This window comes from Astatotilapia calliptera, chromosome 6, assembly GCF_900246225.1.
Source record: "Astatotilapia calliptera chromosome 6, fAstCal1.2, whole genome shotgun sequence".
NCBI lineage: Eukaryota > Metazoa > Chordata > Actinopteri > Cichliformes > Cichlidae > Astatotilapia > Astatotilapia calliptera.
Window position 1 is genome coordinate 12,329,135 of NC_039307.1, and position 21,237 is coordinate 12,350,371.

The following is a 21,237-nucleotide window of genomic DNA, read 5'->3' on the forward strand; positions in this document are numbered from 1 at the left end:
GGGAGATGAAGAAAGTCAACAGGAGTACCGGGAGGGTTTTGATCCTAGTGATTTGCTAAATGATGATGATGATGATTTTTAAAGTTGACATAAAGTATATTAAAAAACCAAAACACTCCAAAAAACTCCAAAACTCAAAGAGGTTTTCAAAGGTGGTTGAAAAATATCCCAATAATTTATCTCACAACTGATCATAGTCAGGTGTACAGTTTAGATTTTATTCTTTGCACTGACAATACTGCATCCAGTTCCACTGTATATATATAGTGACGATAAAAATTATTGTACTTATCAGTCCTAGCATAACTAAGTCAACATAACTTTAAGTTAATTCTTGAGTATGCCCATCAACTTTCAGTTTCTTAAAGATAATTTAATACATATTATAATGCAACACAATTACCAACCATTCAAGCAAACATGGCATATATTTTTTTTCTTAAAATATGGGAATCAAATACAGGGGAGAAGGCCAAGGCATGCTGGATCCCCCACCCCAAGATCACGATTCATGGTGAACATGTAACACTTCTTATCACATACTTTTGAAACATTTTTATCTCAAACATTTGCTCAAAAGTTTGGATTTAAACTAAAGTGCATTTAAAGTACGAAATTGTAAAACCAAAGCCAACCTTCTTTAAAACATATTTCCTTCCTTTATGCTCCATAACAAGGCAAAGTGAAATTATTTAAAACAGTTGCTTTTTGCCCAGAAGAGACAACCATCTGTGTTTTTAGCCCTTGTGATAAAAACCGGAGCTTTAAGCACTTGAAACTATTTTTATCTTTAAATCCTTTCTATGACCACTCAGACCATATTCCCTTCATCAAAACTACATTGAACTATAACTTTCACAAAAGCAAGATCAATCTACTGATAAAAATATTTTTTGGCAACACCAATTTGGAAACATTTATGTTGTTCGTGTTCAAAAATTTGATAGGAGTAAAAGATAATTTGGACCTGTTTTTGTTTTTGTTTTGTCAACAAAAGGGGATGATAAAACCATGGAGATGGCATCAGTTTAAAAGAGACAAGTGGATGGTTCACTCACAATATTATTTTGCTTTACTTCATACACAGTCCCTGTAAATGCTTTCTAGGCTTGGTAATGCAATTCCCAGCAACTTACTTGCTATCATTACTGTCTTTCTAATTGCCTTTTTCTGTCCCTCAGAGGCATTTCCAAACAAACAGTACAGAAATTCAACACACTTTCAACAAAAGCCCAGCAGAACATGTAAAGCATTTTAGACTTTGAAGGCTAAAAGTTTCTGCAAAAATATAAATTCAATGCCTGTCTTATTTAAATAACTCAGAAGTCACATATGACTTTTCAGGTATTAGTAAAGGGCAAGTGTCTGGAAAAACAGTTACACAATGTTTTCCTCTTCAGCTTTCTTAAAACGACTCAGATCATACTCACTTCAATTCTGTAAAGAAGCACAGAACAATCATGAATGACAAAAAACACATGACAGAATCATGACTGTTTGTCAGCTTCATACTTCAATGGAAATATCATAGCAAACCATGTTGGTTTGCAAGACCATACACTCTACAAACACATCAAATAAAACACCATAGGAATGATCCTTCAAAGTATAGCCTTAGAAAAACTGCGGGCAGAAAGAGCTAGCGATTCCCAGGACTACTCTCACTCATAGTTTGCCTCAGCTGTCAAACATGGCCAAAGTCTTGAGTTAATGAGAAGTTAATGAATTATCACTGTTGTACGTAACTACAGCAACATTAGCTCAGATGAAGCTGCTTTTAAAGTTGATTACGTAACATTTAAATCCAGTTTTGAGAGCCTTGATGCTCGGTAAAAGTATTTTAATATAATACCATTTACTCAATCCAAAATCTGTTGCTGCCATTACTGTGATCGTTTTCCAGAAAGTTAAAATTTGAAAATGACCCAAAATCATAAATAGCGCACATTTCAGATGCAGTTGTTCACATGACCATTAAATGTCACACCGTCTTAGATTGTGACCAAAGCACATAACTACCTATGTGGAAGTAATCACCAAACCAAAAAAACACTTTTGTTTTATTCTTTAATTATTCTAGAGCCACTCTGAACATATTCCCTTTCTCACTGCTCTACAGTAGAGCAATAAGCAATCATCCATGACAGAGAACGTGTGCAGTACAGCACTACTCCATCAGCTTCATGCTCAAAAGAGAATATCACAACTCATCATCGTGGTTAGCGAGACCATACACGCTAGAAACACATTCCTCAAGTCAAAAACTAAAGAAATGATCCCTGAAAGTATAGTCTTAGCACAACTGAGGATGGAAACAACAAGTCACTCTCAGTACAATTATTCTCACTCAGGGTGTTGATCTTTTAGAAATCGTCTTATTATCTAATGTTACTGTTTGTCTGTTTGTTATGAGTTATGAGTGTCTAGGGTGCCAACCTCTGCCGCACCTCGAGGTGCTGACAAAGGACACATTTTACATAGAACAGCACACAACATACATAGAACCAAATTTCAAACTGCATTTACGTCTCATTATCTGAGCTGATGTTACTGTTTGACCAGTTTTGACAGCTGAGGCAAACCATTAGTGAGAGTGACTGTCCTGGGAATCACTAGCTCTTTCTGGGCATTGCTTAGCTAAGACTGTACTTTTAGGGATTGTTTCTATAGTTTTTGATTTAAGGATTGTGTTTCTAGCGCGTATTGACTTGACATAATTAGCTGCGATGTTTCCTTTTTTGAGCTTTGATGAAGAGAATATGATCTGAGTTGTTATTAGACAATACTTTAACCACAGAAAACACAGGTTCAGTCAGCCATCCCATGCAAGCCCCTTCATATGTAAGCAGAGTAGTTGCTGTATTAACAAATCAGAAAAAAAAACTTGTCGAAAGTCTCTATATGAACTGTTCTTCTTTTTTTAGTGAGTAACAGCGACCAGTCTGTTGAACAAGAATTTCTTACACTTGGACTAAATGTTGTCAGTGTACCAGCTCTTCAAGTAGGTCAAGACATCTAGTGACCACTTGTATTATTGGTCTCAGATAATAGCTTATTGAAATAAAAACCAAGATTTGCAGATACACAAGTGCAAGGGAGCATAATGTGTGATCTATAAATAGCAGCCAGAGGTGTACAAGAAGAAGACCTTAAATGTGAGATTGGCCAAATTTTGATCAAGTAGTGCTCTTTGTTTTAATCCCACCTGATAGGCAGACAAATGGACTTGCATGTTAATCTAGTCATCTAGTGCCCACTTGTATTATTGGTCTAGGGTTAACAATTTATTAGATAATTTCAGCTTAACACTGACCTTTACTTGACCATTTAAAACCAGAAATTACCAGATGGAAAAAAAAACAGCAACACAGCACAGGACTTCCACTCTTATCTGATTCACTATCTCACTGAGCCACAGGGAAGTAATAATGAGCTATTAAACAGATAAATGTTACACAAATTTTTCAGTGCCTGTTTAACACTTCTACAACCACTCTGATCATATTCTCTCTCTTACTGCTCCACAGTAGAGCAATAAGCAATTATCAATGACAAAGAACATGTGCATCACAGTACTACTCCATCAGCTTCATGCTCAAAAGAGAATATCACAACTCATCATCGTGGGTAGCAAGACCATACACTCTAGAAACACGTTTCTAAAGGCAAACCTTATAGAAATGATTCCTGAAAGTATAGTCTCAGGTTACAGGAGGGTTAAAACTGCATCTCATTCATGGTAGCATCATTCTTACTCACGGTTACTTCAGTGGCTCATCCAAAGATACCAGTGCTTTTCTTCCTTATTTTAAGAAATAGTTAAGAAATGTGCCACTAAAACACATTTACTTATTTATTTGATAGATTTGAGATATTTTTTTTAAGTTTATGGTGTGGCAATCAAATTGAGTCATCCTCATGAGTCGTAGTCCTGTCTGACTGAGAATTTTTTTCTGTTCTCTTTGCTTAAAATCTAGCTGTTCTCTATCATATTGAGAGTATCTCTCTCCACTCCGTTACATATTCCATATATACGGGGTTGAGAGATAGTCTCTTGCTCAGAGAACCAAGGTTACAGTGTAACCATACGTTACCCCCAACATTTGGTGACTTTTATCTAAAAATTAATTTTCCAGAATGATGTTTGCTTAATCATTTTTTAGAACTCTCACGATTGCATGACACACTATACTAAAACTCATGTAAGTTAAGACTACACTTTCTATAGTTTCTGATTTGAGAAATGTGTTTCTAAAGTGTATGGTCTTGCTAACCACGATGATTACTTGTAATACTTCTAAGCATGAAATAGATACAACATCTAACATTTTATCTAAAAATTTATTTCTCAGAATGAAGTTTGCTTGACCATTTTTTTTAAAACACTCATGATTGAATGACACACTATACTAAAAATCATAACAAACAGACAAACAGTAACATTAGACAATGAGACGATTTCTAAAAGATCAACACCCTGAGTGAGAATAATTGTACTGAGAGTGACTTGTTGTTTCCATTGGCAGTTTTGTTAAGACTATACTTTCAGGGATCATTTCTATAGTTTCTGACTTGAGAAATGTGTTTCTAGAGTGTATGGTCTCGCTAACCACGATGATGAGTTGTGATATTCTCTTTTGAGCATGAAGCTGATGACACAGTGTTGTGCTGTTTCATCGTTGATGATTGCTTATTGCTCTACTGTAGAGCAGTGACGAAGGGAATATTAGTGATGGGCAGATGAAGCCCCATGAAGCACTGAAGCTTTTCATCCAATTGGTTCACCCCAACGCGAAGCTTCATGAAGCTTCATTTGCTCTAGTAGGACACCTACTGGACGTAAAAATAATAGCTGGCATGAATTTGAAGAGTGTGGCATTTTGCACACAGCCTGTAAATGTCAACAACAAAAGGAGTGTGTAAACAATGTATATTGTAGTGATGGCAGTATACTGTGTATATTTATAGTGGCAGTATGGGAAATGATTATTTGGAAATGCTTGAAATGGAAATGATCATTTACTGTGAGGTGAGGTGTGGTTGGGGTGTGGACAGTAGTTGTGCTTTTGTAACGTTGAGGTATGGACAGCTACACACTGCCTCAGTCCTGCCTGTTCACATTTTATTCTGTAAAAACTAAATTTTCACTGCTTTTATGACCTTTTTAGTGGGGAGAACATAGCTGGGATTTAATGATTTAACAAATCTTTTGAATCCTTTGTCCTCCACAATGCTAAATGGCTGGGAGTCCTCAATCACCATGCTGACCAGGTCTTCATCTATTTGAGATTGTTCTCCTGAGGAAAGACAATAAAGATAAAGCACAAATATAAATATCACACACGTAACTTATAACAGTTGTATAATATTGTTATATCATTTAGTAACATTACTGCATGCTATATTATCATTGCATTTGATGGCTCACCTGGTCTTGCTCCACAATCGCTGTTCCCCTTATTCTCATGCAAAGCTCTGTAGTGCCTAAGCATGGATGAGGTGTTGTTATATCCCAGCTCCCTGGCACATAGCAAACACTTCACCTTGTACAAAAGTCAAGACAGCTCAACATAAATTGTATTGCACCATCAGTATCATGAAAATACATCTTCTGTAGAAATTTACATACCTTGTTGGGAGGAATAAGATCAAAATGTTCCCACACAGGGGAGGACATCCTCCTCTTCTTAGCTGGCTCCATTCTCTCCTGACTTTCTCTCCTCACTCTCATAATCCTCCAAACGGTCTCCAAACTCTCTCTAACCGCAGCTCTCCATCAAACACCCACATTTTGAATGAAGTCTGAGGGGTTTATATCGCTGTCATATCTCGCGGCAAAGTTCGAACCACTTCATGAACCAGTCACGTGGTACAGCCGGGCAGCGAGGCTTCGGACGTCATCATTTTCAGCTCCTCCCATAAATGAAGCAAGCCTCGATACGCGCTTCGCGGAAACGCCCCCTCCATTACTCGACACACGCTCCGAAGCCTCGATACAGAACGTCCCATCACTAGGGAATATGTTCAGAGTGGTTGTAGAAGTGTTAAAAAACAAAACAATTGCTGAAAAATATTTATGTAGCATCTATTTACTTATTGGTCAGTGCTTCTCTGTAGCACAGTGAAGACAAGAGTGGAAGTCTTATCTAAATTTAAAAAACCTTGTTTGTTGTTTTGCACCTGGTGATTTTTTGTTTTAAATGGTCAAATAAAGATCAGTGCTAAATAGAATTATCTAATACAGTGGTTCTCAGAACAAATATTGCTTAAATAATTTTCTTTCCACTAAGCAATGTATCAAAACTACATCTAAGCCAGCATCACTACAGTCATAGATAAAAGCAGTCAAGCCAATATTTTTTTTTGTACATTCATGCAACCACTCACACATTTCTCAAATCAGAAACTATAGAAAGTGTAGTCTTAACTTACATGAGTTTTAGTATAGTGTGTCATGCAATCGTGAGAGTTCTAAAAAATGATTAAGCAAACATCATTCTGGAAAATTAATTTTTAGATAAAAGTCACCAAATGTTGGGGGTAATGTATGGTTACACTGTAACCTTGGTTCTCTGAGCAAGAGACTATCTCTCAACCCCGTATATATGGAATATGTAACGGAGTGGAGAGAGATACTCTCAATATGATAGAGAACAGCTAGATTTTAAGCAAAGAGAACAGAAAAAAATTCTCAGTCAGACAGGACTACGACTCATGAGGATGACTCAATTTGATTGCCACACCATAAACTTAAAAAAAATATCTCAAATCTATCAAATAAATAAGTAAATGTGTTTTAGTGGCACATTTCTTAACTATTTCTTAAAATAAGGAAGAAAAGCACTGGTATCTTTGGATGAGCCACTGAAGTAACCGTGAGTAAGAATGATGCTACCATGAATGAGATGCAGTTTTAACCCTCCTGTAACCTGAGACTATACTTTCAGGGATCATTTCTATAGGCTTTGCCTTGAGAAATGTGTTTCCAGAGTGTATAGTCTCGCTAACCACAATGATGAGTTGTGATATTCTCTTTTGAGCATGAAGTTGATGACAAAGTGTTGTGCTGTTTCATTATTGATGATTGCTTATTGCTCTACTTTGGAGCAGTAAGAGAGAGAATATGATCAGAGTGGTTGTAGAAGTGTTAAACAGGCACCGAAAAATTTGTGTAACATTTATCTGTTTAATAGCTCATTATTACTTCCCTGTGGCTCAGTGAGATAGTGAATCAGATAAGAGTGGAAGTCCTGTTTAAGATTAAAGAATTTGTGTTGCTGTTTTTTTCCCCATCTGGTGATTTCTGGTTTTAATGGTCAAATAAAGGTCAGTGCTAAGCTGAAATTATCAAATAAATTGTTAACCCTAGACCAATAATACAAGTGGGCACTAGATGACTAGATTAACATTCAAGTCCATTTGTCCGCCTATCATGTGGGATTAAAACAAAGAGCATTACTTGATCGAAATTTGGCCAATCTCACATTTAAGGTCTTCTTCTTGCACACCTCTGGCTGCTATTTATAGATCATACATTATGTATGGGCAGAAATCTGTGCCATCAGAAACTTTTTGAATAAGTTAAATTTGAATTCTGAATTATAAGTTGAATAAATGCTTTTAAAAACTGAATATGAATTAGCCTAATTTGAAATTCAATTTATTGGTTCGAAAATGATCATCACTTAATTGAAATTGAATTTTATATTTTGAAAATGAATTGATTTGCTTTGAAACCGTATTTTATCCTTTAAAAATGTAGCTCTCGAATAATTTCAGATTCACTTCTCACCATTCAGTTTCAGTTCTACAATTCAATTTCAGTTCCAAAATTCAGTTTTTTGGGACTTACATCCGGTTTTGGTTCAAGAGTAATCGAGCGCAGATTAATAGAACTACGTTTTACTAGCGGACCGAAAGTGTTACTGACGGGAATCTACAGCATCTTGAGCTGAATTAAGACATCAGAAGTCATTTGTTATGTCGAATGACCAGCGGATAAATTCTCAGGTTGGTAATAAATGTATTACATGTATAAGAACAAGCGTCATGTTAACAAATGATAGCCGTACAGTAACTTTTATGCTTATTGTAGCTGTTAGCTCAAAACGCTAATTTAGCGTAGTTTGCCCTGAATTCAGCTTTGACAAACAAATATGATCGACTGTTTCTAGTAGAATTCCAAAGTTGTCATCTTGCACCCTCTCAGAGTCCTGTATGCTTGCAGAGACCCCTACAGTAGGGAAACATGCAAAACAGTGTCCAAACCTTTGTATTTTAGCTTTATTTATGTCTTACACAGCATCCTAACTCTTTAGCTGACTTAATAACTTTAGCTAAAGTGAATAGTTAGTCTAATTCATTAGACTCCCATAATTATGCTACCATGCACTTGTGTATCTAGAAATCTTGGTTTTTATTTCAACAAACTATTATCTGACACCAATAATACAAGTGGCCACTAGATGTCTCTACCTGCTTAAAGAGTTGGTAGATTGACAACATTTAGTCCAAGTGTAAGAAATTCTTCTTCAACACTTGTCTCTGTCACTCACTAAAAAAAGAAAATGTGTGTAAAGTCCCTTAAATAAGCATTTGTTTTCTCATTTTCAGTTATTAATACAACTACTAAATTCGACTTACACATGAAGGGACTTGCATAGAATGATTGCACCTGTGCTTTTAGTGCTATGACACCAGCTTAGTGAAATATATTTAAAGCATTTCCTAGAACCACTCAGATCATATTCCCTTTGTCAAAGCTCCAAAAATTAGCAATGAACAGTCATCAATAACAAAACACATGACAAAATCATGGTTGTCTGTCATTTTCAAACTCATCATCGCGGTTAGCGAGACCATACACTCTAGAAATACATTTCAAAAACTATCGAAATGATCCCTGAAAGTACAGTCTTAATTAAGCAATGGCCATAAAGAGCTATTGAGTCCCAGCACAGTCACTCTCACTAATGGTTTGCCTCAGCTGTCAAACATGGCCAAAGTCTTGAGTTAATGAGAAGTTAATGAACTATTACTGTTGTACGTAATTACAGTAACATTGGCGCAGATAAATCTGAAGTTAGAGTTGATTACGTAACATTTAAATCCAGTATTGAGAGCATCAATGGTTGGTAAAAGCAGTTAAATATAATACCATTTACTCAATCCAAAATCTGTAGCTGGCATTACTGTGATCGTTTGCCAGGAAGTTAAAATTTGGAAATGACCAGAAATTGTAAATAGTGCACATTTCAGATGCAGTTGTTCACATGGCCATTAAATGTCACAATGTCTTAAACCATGACCGAAGCCCATAACTACATATGTGGGAGTAATCAGTAGACAAAATAAAATAAATTTACTGGTTCTTTTAACTCTTCTAGAGCCACTCTGATCAAATTCCCTTCCTCAGTGCTCTACAGTAGAGCAAAAGGTAATCATCAATGACAGACCATGTGCAGTACAGCACTACTCTATCAGCTTCATGCTCAAAAGAGAAAATCACAACTCATCATCATGGTTAGCGAGACCACACACTGTAGAAACACATTTCTCAAGTCAAAAACTATAGAAATGATCCCTGAAAGTACAGTCTTAGTTACGCAATGCCCAGAAAGAGCTAGTGATTCCCAGGACAGTCATTCTCACTAATGGTTTGCCCCAGCTGTCAAAACTGGTTAAACATGAACATTAGCTCAGACTTAAATGCAGTTTTGATTTGGTAACCGCTGTTCTATGTAAAATGTGTCCTTTGTCACCACCTCGAGGTGTGGCGGAGGTTGGCACCCTAGACACTCAAAAGTAAAATATCCAATCTAAAAAATGAGTGTAATTTTACTTTCTGCATGGTTCTGTAACCATACATACAGCATTTTGCAGTTACAGATAGCAGTCTCCAATCTGAACGCACTTGAGGTGCTATCATCATTGCTTCACAGAATGAGACTGTCAGTGCAAAGTTCAATGCACTTACTGAAAAAAAAAGATTTGCAGATACACAAGTGCAAGGGAACTTAGAACAGAATAGAATACCTCTTTATTGTCACTGTTACAAGAACAATGAAACACAGTTTGGCATCTTTCTGTAAATCTACACAATAACACAGGCATTTACATTTACACAAGAAAGATATGTACAATTTATACATACACATGCATACATATGGCTACATACATGCATACATACAGATACATACATATATGTATATACACACACACACAAACTTCCACATACACGCTTACATATATATACATACACATACATGAGGAGCATGTGCATTGTGAGGTGCAGTGTGATCAGTGCTATTGCACATTGAGTGTGTGTGTTTGGCGGGGGGGGGGGGATACTGTTGCTACTATAATAAATATGGTTATAATAAATACTGTTTAAAGAGGTCATGTCCAAGAGTGTTGGCAGTGCAGTTATCCTCCAATAAGGGCGGAGGTAGGGCATGTTTGACAGCCTGTGGGTAGAAGCTTCTATTGAGTCTGTTTGTCTTTGACCTGATGGACCTGTAGCGTTTACCAGAGGGAAGGGGGGGGAAAGTGAGTGTCGAGGGTGCGAGGGGTCTTTGATGATGATACTGGCTTTCAAAAGGTCTGAAAATATCTAAAGTCCACTTTTCCACCTATCAGGCGGGATCAAAATGTTCTGACAGCAGATTTGTGAAAACTAAGAGCATTACCTGATCAAAATTTGGCCAATCTCACATTTAAGGAATATTAAATCTTTACTGTCTCATCTGAAATGTTGTCCTTGCTCTACAGAAGTTTTACTGAATCTGTTATTTCTTCCTGTATTGCTGTTTGGTTTTGTAACATAACTCTGAAGAGCAAGGATTGGTTAGGACTTTTGGTAAAAACTGCCAGTAAAATCTCAGGGCATTCGTAAGATGGACTTTTGGTCATTTATAACAAACGTGCGCTGAGGAAGGCTCATTCTATTGTTAATTGTTTTAACCATCCACTTCACAGTGAGTTTAACTTGTTGCCCTCTGGCTGTTGTTTTAGAGTACCTGTGAGGAAGACCAAAAAACTTGAGGTTTCTTTTATCCTTACTGAACCCATCTCTTTAATGGAAAATAACTGTCTTGTGGCTTTTTGTTATTGTTTTGTTTATTCTTATTGTTGCCCTTGGTGCTATACTAATTTCGTGTTGTGGGACAATAAAATATTGAATTGAATTAAGGTCTTCTTGCACACCTCTGGCTGCTATTTTTAGATCACACATTATGCTCCCTTGCACTTGTGTATTTGCAGATCTTGGTTTTTAATTTCAGTAAGTGCACTGAACTTTGCATTGACAGTCTCACTCTGTGGAACAATGATGATAGCACCTCACGTAACGCATTGCCTTCAGGTTTGGAGAATGGTATCTGCAACTGCAAAATGCTGTATGTTTGGTTACAGAACCATGCAAAATGTAAAATTACATTCACTTTTTTAGACTGGATATTTTACTTTTGAGTGTCTAGGATGCCAACCTCTGCCACACCTCGAGGTGGTGACAAAGGACACATTTTACATAGAACAGCAGTTACCAAATTTCAAACTGCATTTACGTCTCATTGTCTGAGCTAATGTTCATGTTTGACCAGCTTTGAAAGCTGAGGCAAACCATTAGTGAGAGTGATTGTCCTGGGAATCACTAGCTCTTTCTGGGCATTGCTTAACTAAGACTGTACTTTTAGAGATCATTTCTATAGTTTTTGACTTGAGAAATGTGTTTCTAGAGTGTATGGTCTCGCTAACCACGATGATTAGTTGAGATGTTCCCTTTTGAGCATGAAAATGACAGACAACTGTGACTTTGTCATGTGTTTTGTTATTGATGACTGTTCATTGTTTATTTTTGGAGCTTTGACAAAGGGAATATGATCTGAGTGGTTCTAAGCAATGCTGGTGTCATAGCACTAAAAGCACAGGTACAATCAAGTTTCTTCATGTGTAAGTAGAATTCTGTGGTTGTATTAACTAAAAAACCCACAAATGGTTATTTTAGGGACTTTAAACAAATTTTCTTTTTTTAGTGAGTGACAGAGATGAGTCTGTTGAAGAAGAATTTCTTAAACTTGGACTAAATGTTGTCAGTCTACCAGCTCTTCAAGCAAACTTTTTTTGAGAATGCAATTTATTAAAAACAAGGCTTAAACAGAAACAGGCTGTTTACAGCTGATCAAGAGTTTAGGACCACAACTCCAAAAAAACAAACAACCTGTAACCCCATTTTCTCTCTAAACTAGCAGAATTCAAATAAACCTTGACTTCAGGCGCATAATTCTTGTTTTTTCTTTCTTTTTTTTTGTTGGATGTGTTTTCTGTCATTAATCAATGTTCATTACTTCTTTTCAGAGCTTTGACAAAGGGAATATGATCTGAGGGGTTATAGGAAATGCTTTAAATATGTTTCACCAAGCTGAGGTTATAGCACTAAAAACACAGGTACAATCATCCCATGCAAGGTAGCCCACGTGGAAATAGAATTCAGTAGTCACCATCACAGTCACCACTTGTAACGCATGTAAAATGTGGACTCTGTCATCAGAGCCAGGTGATAGAAACCTACAGATGTTTGCTGGTTTGGTGCTTAACTCTAATCACTAAAATAAAGCACATTTTAAAAGCAGGTTCAGAGGCTTTTCCGTTCGAAAGAATTAATGTAATTTTACTCTTGGCATGGCTGCGTAACCACTCTGATTGTCAATAACAGACAACACATGAAATAAAACTGTCTATCAGCTTCATGCTCCTCCAGTCTATGTAAAAAACACTGTACAAACATGTAAGAGAGAATGACAGCACTAAATAAAAGAAAAAAAAAAACAGGTAAGAGGGATGGTAAATAAAGGTTACAAAGCAATGACTTAATGAAAAAGACTATTTGTTTCAGGTTGAAAAGATTCAAAAGGTTCATGTCTCTGAGTCATTAAGAAGTAAGACTGTGTAAAAGCACCTGGATAACATTTAAGGATGTATAACTTTTTTTTCTTTCTAATTTACTAACCTGACACTCCAACAGTCCTCAGTCCTCTTTTAAGATTTCAGTGCAACAACTAAGATGACTTTTTAATAAGGTAACAGTGTCTGTAACAGAAACTTTAAACACAAGCATCCAAGAAAACAACTAAATCACACTTTACTACTTTTTAACACTCTTATAACCACTCTGATCATGTTCCCTTCCTCAGTGCTCAGCAAAGAGCAATCATCAATGATAGAGAGAATGAAATGAATCATTGTTCTCCACCAGCTTCATGCTCAGAAGGAAACATCGTGACTCATCATCGTGGTTAGCGAGACAGTACACTTTTGAAACACATTTCCCAAGTCAGAAACTATAGAAATGATCCCTGAAAGTATAGTCTTAGTGTGCTCACATGTGTAAACTGCATGTGGTTTTCAGTAAAGTCTTCATCAGTCAGGGTTCTTCTCTGCTATTCTATAAACCTTGTGCAGTTGCCATGTCTCGTCCAATCATCTGTGTTTATGCAAAGAACATAAATACAGAGGATGTAAAGAGACAGAGGAGCAAAGAGTGTGCGCATTAGAGGAGCTGCGTAAATCTGCTGTTTGATGAAACCAGAGCAACACACTAGACACAGAGGAGAGAAAATACCAATGTTGGTCAATCCTCTTGCTCCATAACACTGAGACATGCCTCTGAGAACTACCTCTAGTGTGTAGGATGGAAAGGGATGGGACTCGATATTTATGTTTTAGCAGCGTGTTAAGCAGATGTTTTGAAACGCTGCTACAAAGTGTAGTTCGAAACACCCGTGTTACATGACCATAAGTAATATAGGTTTTGGTGCGCTTTGCCCCAGTTTCAACTGCTGGCTTAGTTTCTGCTTAAAAGTTTGACTAGCAGAGTGGAGAACAAAACAGATAACAACATAAATTCCTTGAAATGTTAAAAGTCATCAACTCCAGCAGCAGAAGCAAAGGACAGTTTGCTGATGCAGCTGTGGAGGTCAAAAAATAGCCCACGGCTGCATCTGTTCCAAGGACACATGATCCTTTAGATTGGAAGGAATGATAAGTCATATATCCTCATATTTATAGGTTAGCCTACCTATGTATACTTGCAGCGTTTCCAAGGCTAAAGAAGACACTAACTGAACCCCGAAATATGTTAAACATGACAAATGTAGACATTTGATTTTCTCTTGTTCATCTTCATTTTCCATCAGCATAATTAGCAACATTTGATCACACTTGATGCCACCGTAGTTGAAAAATCTTTTACAAAGCTTACTGGGGCCTACTCAGCCCACATACAAAGTAGCAGGCATTTAAATCTACTGAAGATATGAAAAACATGTTGATCATTAATAATTTGGTATAAGTATCACCGGTTTTGAACTGTGCAAGGCGATTTCACAGAAGTGCCACTGAGAAGTGACATTAAGGAAAGGCTCAGATTGCCATTAACACGGAGTAATACTACTGTAGCAGTGTATAAACCAATCATTCAGTTTCATTTAAACAGTTTTAGTAACCACTCTGATCATATTCCCTTCCTCATTACTCCACAAGGAAGTAAAGACCGGTCATCAATGACAGAGAACATATGAACTGAACCATTATTCTCTATCCGCTTCACGCTCAGAAAGGAATATCACGACTCTTCATCGTGGTTAGCGAGACCAAACACTTTAGAAACACATTTCTCAAGTTAGAAACTATAGAAATGATCCCTGAAAGTATAGTCTTAGTGTGCTAACATCAGAAAACTGCATCTGCTTTTCTGTGAAGTCTTCATCACTCAGGGTTCCTCTCTGACTTTCAATAAGCTCCGCCTGTTACCACGATTTGGCCAATCATCTGTATTTATGCAAATAATACTGTGTAGCACATCCAATCACATACAAGAGAGAACGGCCAGACTAACAGATCAACTTTATAAAAGTTTTTAGGGAACATGACGGGTAAATAAAAGTAAACAAAAGTGTGATGGTTGCGCCATTCAGTTGAAGCTAAAAAGATTCAAAAGGCCCGCCTCTCACTCACTGACAAATTAGACCAATTGTGTAAGTGTCCCTCAAACATGAAGTACAAAAAATATAAGGTGGTTTAGCAATCTGAGTACATAAATAGACTGTGCTAACTTGCAGGTTCCTTCACATACAGACAGATTATTAGACAACAGAGAGACACAGCTGACCCGACTACTGATATTTTTAACTTATAAAGTTGGCTCATGATTTATGAAGTGAGTGCATCATGAATATGTTTATTATGAATTCTTTAACTGTAGTATAGTAAGCGTAACTAAACATAAAAAGTATAACTACACATCTTTTACACATACATGTTCTGAAATTGTTTTTGTAGACCTGGAATTTAAATGTGCTTTTTTTTGTTCTATGTACAATAAACAAACACATGACTGGACAAAAAGGTTTGATTCAGACCTGTTCTCACTTCATGTTTGAGATTTTTTTTTAACTTCCAATAAAAAAACAATTTCACATGTTTCCGTGGGCCGAATCTATCACTTGAATATCTCAGTAAGGCCTGCAGGTAATCAGTGTGCTAAAGTAGAACTGGGTATTCTTTTTTTATCAGTACGGATTCAGCTAGTCCGGTCTGGCTCGATGCTGAAGGCCTTGGATTCGTCCTCCTCCTTGTGTAATTTGTTCTTAATTTGTTTTTGGGGGAAGGTTTTTGTTTGTTTGTTTTTTCTGTTGTCTATATAAATTTGGTTTTGTTGCCGGAATATATTTTCCTTCCTACACAAAATGCAGCAGTGTCGAAACATCTGTAAGAAAGATTATTGGGATCTACTCAGTCTACATACAAAGTAGGTGAGAATAAAATCCATAAAACTCTCAAAAATGACATGACAATCATGTGTTGATAATAATTATTGATACTTGGGTATGATAAGAAGCCCTGTTTTATATTTTAAAAGTACTGGCTGTACGGTTATTTCACAAAATGGTGTTAACAAAAAGAATGAAGACAACACTTTTATGTAGTACCTGTTCCTGCCACAGGAAACCATCTCTGCTGAAAACATAGCTTTATATGATTTCTTTTGTACCCATTGTAACCACTCTGATCATATTCCCTTCCTCATTACTCCACAAGGAAGTAAAGACCGGTCATCAATGATAGAGAACGTATGAACTGAATCATTATTTTCTATCCGCTTCACGCTCAGAAGGGAATATCACGACTCATCATCGTGGTTAGCGAGACCATACACTTTAGAAACACATTCCTCAAGTTAGAAACTATAGAAATGATCCCTGAAAGTATAGTCTTAGTGTATTTACATGTGGAAACTGCATGTGCTTTTCTGTAAAGTCTTCCGCACTCAGGGTTCCTCTTTGACATTCAATACGCTCCGCCTGTTACCATGTTTTGGCCAATCAACTGTTTTTATGCAAATAATACTATGTAGCACATCCAATCACTGGATACCTCTAACAATACTGACAGCAAATGTACAGGAGAGAACGGCCAGACTAACAGATCAATTTTATAAAAGTTATTATGGAACCTGACGTGTAAATAAAGGTTACAAAAGTGACTTTGTGATTGTGGCGACATTCTGTTGAAGCAGAAGAGATTCAAAAGGCCAGTCTCTTACTGACAAATAAGATAGGTTGTGTAAATGTCCCTCAAGCACGAGGGACTTTTTTAATGCACAATTTAAGTACACATGACTTAACAAAAGAGTTAATTTGAGACTTGTTCTAGAGATGAGGTAAACTGTTCCACTGAAACTCAAGCTGCTATTTTAACATTCATCACTGCTATAGATAAAGGTTATCAAAATTAGGTACTTTAATACCATGTATAATTTTTGCACACTATTCGTAACCACTCTGATCATATTCCCTTCCTCATTACTCCACAAGGAAGTAAAGACCGGTCATCAATGACAGAGAACGTATGAACTGAATCATTATTCTCTATCCGCTTCACGCTCAGAAAGGAATATCACGACTCTTCATCGTGGTTAGCGAGACCAAACACTTTAGAAACACATTTCTCAAGTTAGAAACTATAGAAATGATCCCTGAAAGTATAGTCTTAACGAAATTCTGGGTCGAAGCAAGAAGTGATTCTCGGGAACGCCATTCTCACTCACGGTTTATGTCAACTGTTAAACATGACCTAAACGATCAGTCCGCGAGGAGTTAGTAGACTATAACTTTTACAGAGCTACGATTATGCAAGTAGATCTAAAAGTGTGGCTAAAGCTGTTTATTTAAGTTTTAAAATCCAGTTTCCAGTCCCACAATGCTTTGCGAAAGCAATCGCATACATCACTATACGAATTTATTTATTTTCACTCAAAAATCTGTAACAACCGTTATTTTTATTGTTTCCCTTAAATATAAAGTTGTGAATAACATAAAAATTGAAAGACACAATGCGTTGATCATGGAAATAGCAGTAACCTTAAGTTTAAATAAATGTTGTGTGGTGCATCGCTTATTATACTCCTGACATGAATCTGGAAAAGAGGAAGCGTTCCGCTTAGAAACCACTATTACAATTTGTTTAATTAAAAAAAAGTTTAAACTTGTAACAATTGGTTAAAATATTAACGATACATAAATCACAAAAAAGAGACACGTCTATTGTTTTTTCTTTTGTAATATAAGACGTCGAATCTGTACGTGTAGCACCGCAGCTACCCTTGTTACGACACACGAGGGCAGCATTTCATTGGCTAACAGAGTTTAATCGTCACGCGATATTCAATGTTTAGAAGACTGCCAAAATTTATATTTCGGTTAATTTTTGCTTAAAATAATAAAAATAAAAAGAACTCCGTTACATTAGTACACAACATCCTAGAAAAACTCACTAGGCGTCGAATGACTTCAACACGGACGCCTAACTTTAACTGAAAAAGCTAGGTGAAATAGTTTCACCTTCAACTAAAAGCAACACACTAAGGGCGAAAACTAAAATAAAAGTGCGCCACAAAAGGCTCAGTCGACAGTATTTTTAACTACATTTTAAACAGGCTGTAGCTAATTATCGGCTAACATAAATGTTTTCACCCACGCCTCCATCTCAATTTTCTTTCTATAAAAATATTTTTAATCATCTTTGAAACAAACTACTCACCAGCATGTTGTCCAACAGCACATTCGCTTTGTCTTAAAGAAACAGTCTCAATTTTTAAAAGCTTTAAAATAAAGCCAGATAGCCAGGAGACTCCCCAGTTATTAACGTTTTGTTTTGTTGCGCATGCTCAGGGACAGAGAAGAAATTCGCGTGTTTTCTTAAAATAGTTTATTCGTGCATGAAATTAATCAAACAAACGCACTCGTTACATTTAACTGATCGTTTTAAATATCAGAACAATTTATAATACATTAAGACAATTCAACTTGATGTTCCAATTATCAGACATATGTCATGCTAAGACAACGTGTAGTCATCAATGCATAAGTTTTGTATTTGAAATTAAAAGCTCAAAAACTCGTGAATTGCTTTGGAAAAGGGGGGTGGATCAAAGGCACCTATGTGTGCATCTACTTATGAATACTAGGAAACCAGGAAACACGAAAGAGGCAAAAACATTCACCCCGAAAAAATATTGAAATACATTTTTCATACCAAGACCTGCTGTAGTATTAAGATAATAAAGCATTCCTAACTGCAACAGTAGTGTGAGTCATACTGTTCGTGCAACAAAAAGTAAGGGGTTAGATGGAACTACTGCTTAACATAATATAAATGAGTTGAGGACATTACAGATCCACAACATATTCAATTAATTATATAGTTTCAGCAACATGCAGGTTTCATATTGTATAACTGTTATCAGTTTTATATGGATGTTACTTTAATCCCCTAGAACTCATTTAAAGATTCTTGTGCTCCTATAGATTGCAGTGCTGTAGCGGAACTAACAAAGCAAGTTTTTAATAAATGCAATAATTAAAGTAAAGAAAGCAACTTTTGGGCCTATAGATTTCAGGGTGTTAACCAAAAGTTCTCCTCCTTATTATAAAAAACAAAATGACAAAGTTCCCACCATTGTGGAGGTATCGCGTTAGAACAGACATTAAATTTCTATCGTAACAAATCAACATTTAACTACATGTAAATCATACCCAGGATAACTGACATCAGATCAATGGATGGATGGATGACTGGAAACAGGGCAACAAAAAAAAAAAGACAAAAAGAATGACACTTATTATCATCACAGAGAGAATCAGTCGGCTTTGTGCGGTCATGCTTGCAGTAATCACATATGTACAGTCTGAAGGTCGACAGGAGAACTGCTCCACAAATACTGGCTCCTCCTGATTAATTAACGTCGAAGCTCCATCAGATTTCGTCCACTCTCTATGGCTCCTTGTACCTCCTCCACAACAGGTGCACCTGTCTCCGGGCCTCAGAGCGAACACATCTGGAGAAGGAGGTGTGCTGTCTGCCCTTCACCTGGTAACCACAGAGCAATCGGACGCAGTTCACTTCAACAACTCACTACCTTTAAACTTTATTCAAAATGTACAGTCAACTAAAATATGGCAACTACTGGGACACAGTGGCAGTTTTTAAAGTATCACAGTGGAGTAAAATGCCCTCAGATATTACTGAAGATATTCAGCAACCTACTGCTCCTACTCTTACACATACAGGTTCACAAAATATTGTACAGTATACTCTATGAATTATATGAAAACCCATTCTGTAGATACATTGTAATAAGGCTAAACAGTTCAGGTGAATCAGACACGCAAAAGAAGTCATAATCCAGACTGAATTCAAGTCAAGAAACTACCTGCAACTCTAGAAATAACAACGAACAAACTCCTTGAACTGTAGCTGTTAGTGATACTTATCTGCTTGCCAGCTCCTTCTTCAGACAGGACCTGAAGGAGGTAGCACGCTCCACAGCTTTATAGCCCTGAGATGTGTGTAGACAGCCAGAGTGAGGCAGGAAGACAGGAAAACAATCGCAAAAGTGGTGGGCACATGGAAGGTGAGAAAAACAAAAGTATAAGTGTGGTAAATTCATGACAATAGGGAAAAAAGCATGGGTTAGAAAGGAGATGAAGAGAGAGGTACATCAGCAAAGTAAGGACAAAAGAGAACACTGTTAAAAAGCCAAGACAGTGAGGCCAAGACAGCATCAAAAGGGACATACGGGACCATATAAAGTGCAACATCCAGGCCTACAGTGGTGCCAAGTTTATTATCACATGACAACCTCTGTAGAAAAAAAGGATCTGAGCAGTGTTATTGCATCAAAATCCACCACTGGGGGGCAGTATGGTCTTTTCTGACAGCATCACCAAATTGCTTATAGGTGATTTCCAACCCACAAGCCTTCAAATTATCTTCCATTTAAGCTTTTATTTGTTACATTCCTGATGCTTACTAAAAGTTTTTCATCAATATTTTTAACCCTGTTATCATGTGTGTATGTTAAATGCATTTTTCTTTTGTTTTGGGTAACTGTTGATTTACCTTAACTACTTGACTGCAACTGAAGAGCACAAACAGTCATGAGTAAAGGATGGCTTAGTTGTACCAGCAGAACTTCTTCTACAAAAAAGGTTTAAGAAACAGCTGAATAACAATAATAATTGTAGTTTTGGATTTCCTGTTTTTTTGTTACTCTGTGACACTAAATCCTGGCACAGGTAAAGCTAGTTTGCATTTAAGGTAGAGACTGATTTGTTATTCTATAATGAAACAGGCAACAAGAAGCTCCCATGTTTTAAATTTCAGCTCTTCTTTTTTGAATCTAAAATGCTCAAGAAATAACACATCCTATAGCTTTAAATCCCTGTAATTTGTTTATGTGGCTAACTTTGAAATTGTAACTTCACCTCGACCAAGTTTTTGGGTAATGCTGGATGTCAGAGTTTATACTTGAGAACCCAGATGCTTGGACTACACCGTTCTTCTGGTCCTCTGGGTGCCACCAAAACAGCTTTGACCCACTAAAGCAAGGCGTGCACACAACCTGGTATCATGGCATAGCGTGTAATAGACACGCCGGTCCACAGTGTCCATTTCACACTTTGCCTCTCCAAAGCGTGAAATGGGCACGCATGCAGAAGCTGCAGTAAGCTGCAGTACCAGTAGAGGGAGATATTTCATTTCAGGCCAACATGAAAATAATCAAAGTAAAGCATTTAAAGAGACATTACTAATGCATTCATGAGCAAATTAGCCACTTAGCTTAATAATTTCTGGCATAGTGGGAGCTTAGAATGTACTTTATACCTTTCTTGGTCACTG

General features: G+C 36.8%; 2 protein-coding genes, 10 non-coding genes and 3 pseudogenes across 18 annotated transcripts in view; 4 read left to right on the forward strand and 11 right to left on the reverse strand.

Moving 5' to 3' along the window:
- The window catches only part of vps37a (VPS37A subunit of ESCRT-I), a 30,364-nt gene extending 12,167 nt beyond the window's left edge, over positions 1-18,197 (reverse strand). Inside the window, exon 1 of the mRNA XM_026170358.1 lies at positions 18,097-18,197. The gene's annotated coding sequence lies outside the window, so the exon portion shown is untranslated. The remainder of the gene's footprint in view (positions 1-18,096) is intronic.
- LOC113024868 (small nucleolar RNA U3) lies at positions 1,411-1,616 on the reverse strand. Its single transcript, XR_003272733.1, has one exon. It is a non-coding gene; the product is annotated as a small nucleolar RNA U3 (small nucleolar RNA).
- On the reverse strand, positions 2,082-2,295 carry LOC113024862 (small nucleolar RNA U3). The gene has a single exon (XR_003272728.1). It is a non-coding gene; the product is annotated as a small nucleolar RNA U3 (small nucleolar RNA).
- Positions 2,640-2,768, forward strand: LOC113024872 (uncharacterized; annotated as a pseudogene).
- LOC113024867 (small nucleolar RNA U3) lies at positions 3,490-3,703 on the reverse strand. The gene has a single exon (XR_003272732.1). It is a non-coding gene; the product is annotated as a small nucleolar RNA U3 (small nucleolar RNA).
- On the forward strand, positions 4,534-4,734 carry LOC113024865 (uncharacterized; annotated as a pseudogene).
- LOC113024863 (small nucleolar RNA U3) lies at positions 6,932-7,137 on the forward strand. The gene has a single exon (XR_003272729.1). It is a non-coding gene; the product is annotated as a small nucleolar RNA U3 (small nucleolar RNA).
- On the reverse strand, positions 8,733-8,918 carry LOC113024871 (uncharacterized; annotated as a pseudogene).
- Positions 9,388-9,599, reverse strand: LOC113024866 (small nucleolar RNA U3). The gene has a single exon (XR_003272731.1). It is a non-coding gene; the product is annotated as a small nucleolar RNA U3 (small nucleolar RNA).
- On the forward strand, positions 11,678-11,890 carry LOC113024864 (small nucleolar RNA U3). The gene has a single exon (XR_003272730.1). It is a non-coding gene; the product is annotated as a small nucleolar RNA U3 (small nucleolar RNA).
- On the reverse strand, positions 13,163-13,368 carry LOC113024861 (small nucleolar RNA U3). Its single transcript, XR_003272727.1, has one exon. It is a non-coding gene; the product is annotated as a small nucleolar RNA U3 (small nucleolar RNA).
- LOC113024860 (small nucleolar RNA U3) lies at positions 14,500-14,715 on the reverse strand. Its single transcript, XR_003272726.1, has one exon. It is a non-coding gene; the product is annotated as a small nucleolar RNA U3 (small nucleolar RNA).
- On the reverse strand, positions 16,057-16,272 carry LOC113024857 (small nucleolar RNA U3). The gene has a single exon (XR_003272723.1). It is a non-coding gene; the product is annotated as a small nucleolar RNA U3 (small nucleolar RNA).
- On the reverse strand, positions 16,833-17,048 carry LOC113024859 (small nucleolar RNA U3). The gene has a single exon (XR_003272725.1). It is a non-coding gene; the product is annotated as a small nucleolar RNA U3 (small nucleolar RNA).
- A 52-nt stretch (positions 18,198-18,249) lies between the features above and the next one.
- Positions 18,250-21,237, reverse strand: part of micu3a (mitochondrial calcium uptake family, member 3a) — a 42,252-nt gene continuing 39,264 nt past the window's right edge. For 5 of the 7 annotated variants that reach the window (XM_026170357.1, XM_026170352.1, XM_026170355.1 and 2 more), the window contains 2 exons: positions 19,830-19,894; positions 18,250-19,428 (listed from right to left, as the gene is read on the reverse strand). In XM_026170357.1, the coding sequence (XP_026026142.1) occupies positions 19,422-19,428; positions 19,830-19,894 (72 nt within the window). In that variant the 3' untranslated portion in view covers positions 18,250-19,421. Of the gene's footprint in view, positions 19,429-19,825; positions 19,895-21,237 lie in introns of those variants that run through there. The other 2 variants (XM_026170353.1, XM_026170356.1) reach the window with 1 other exon arrangement.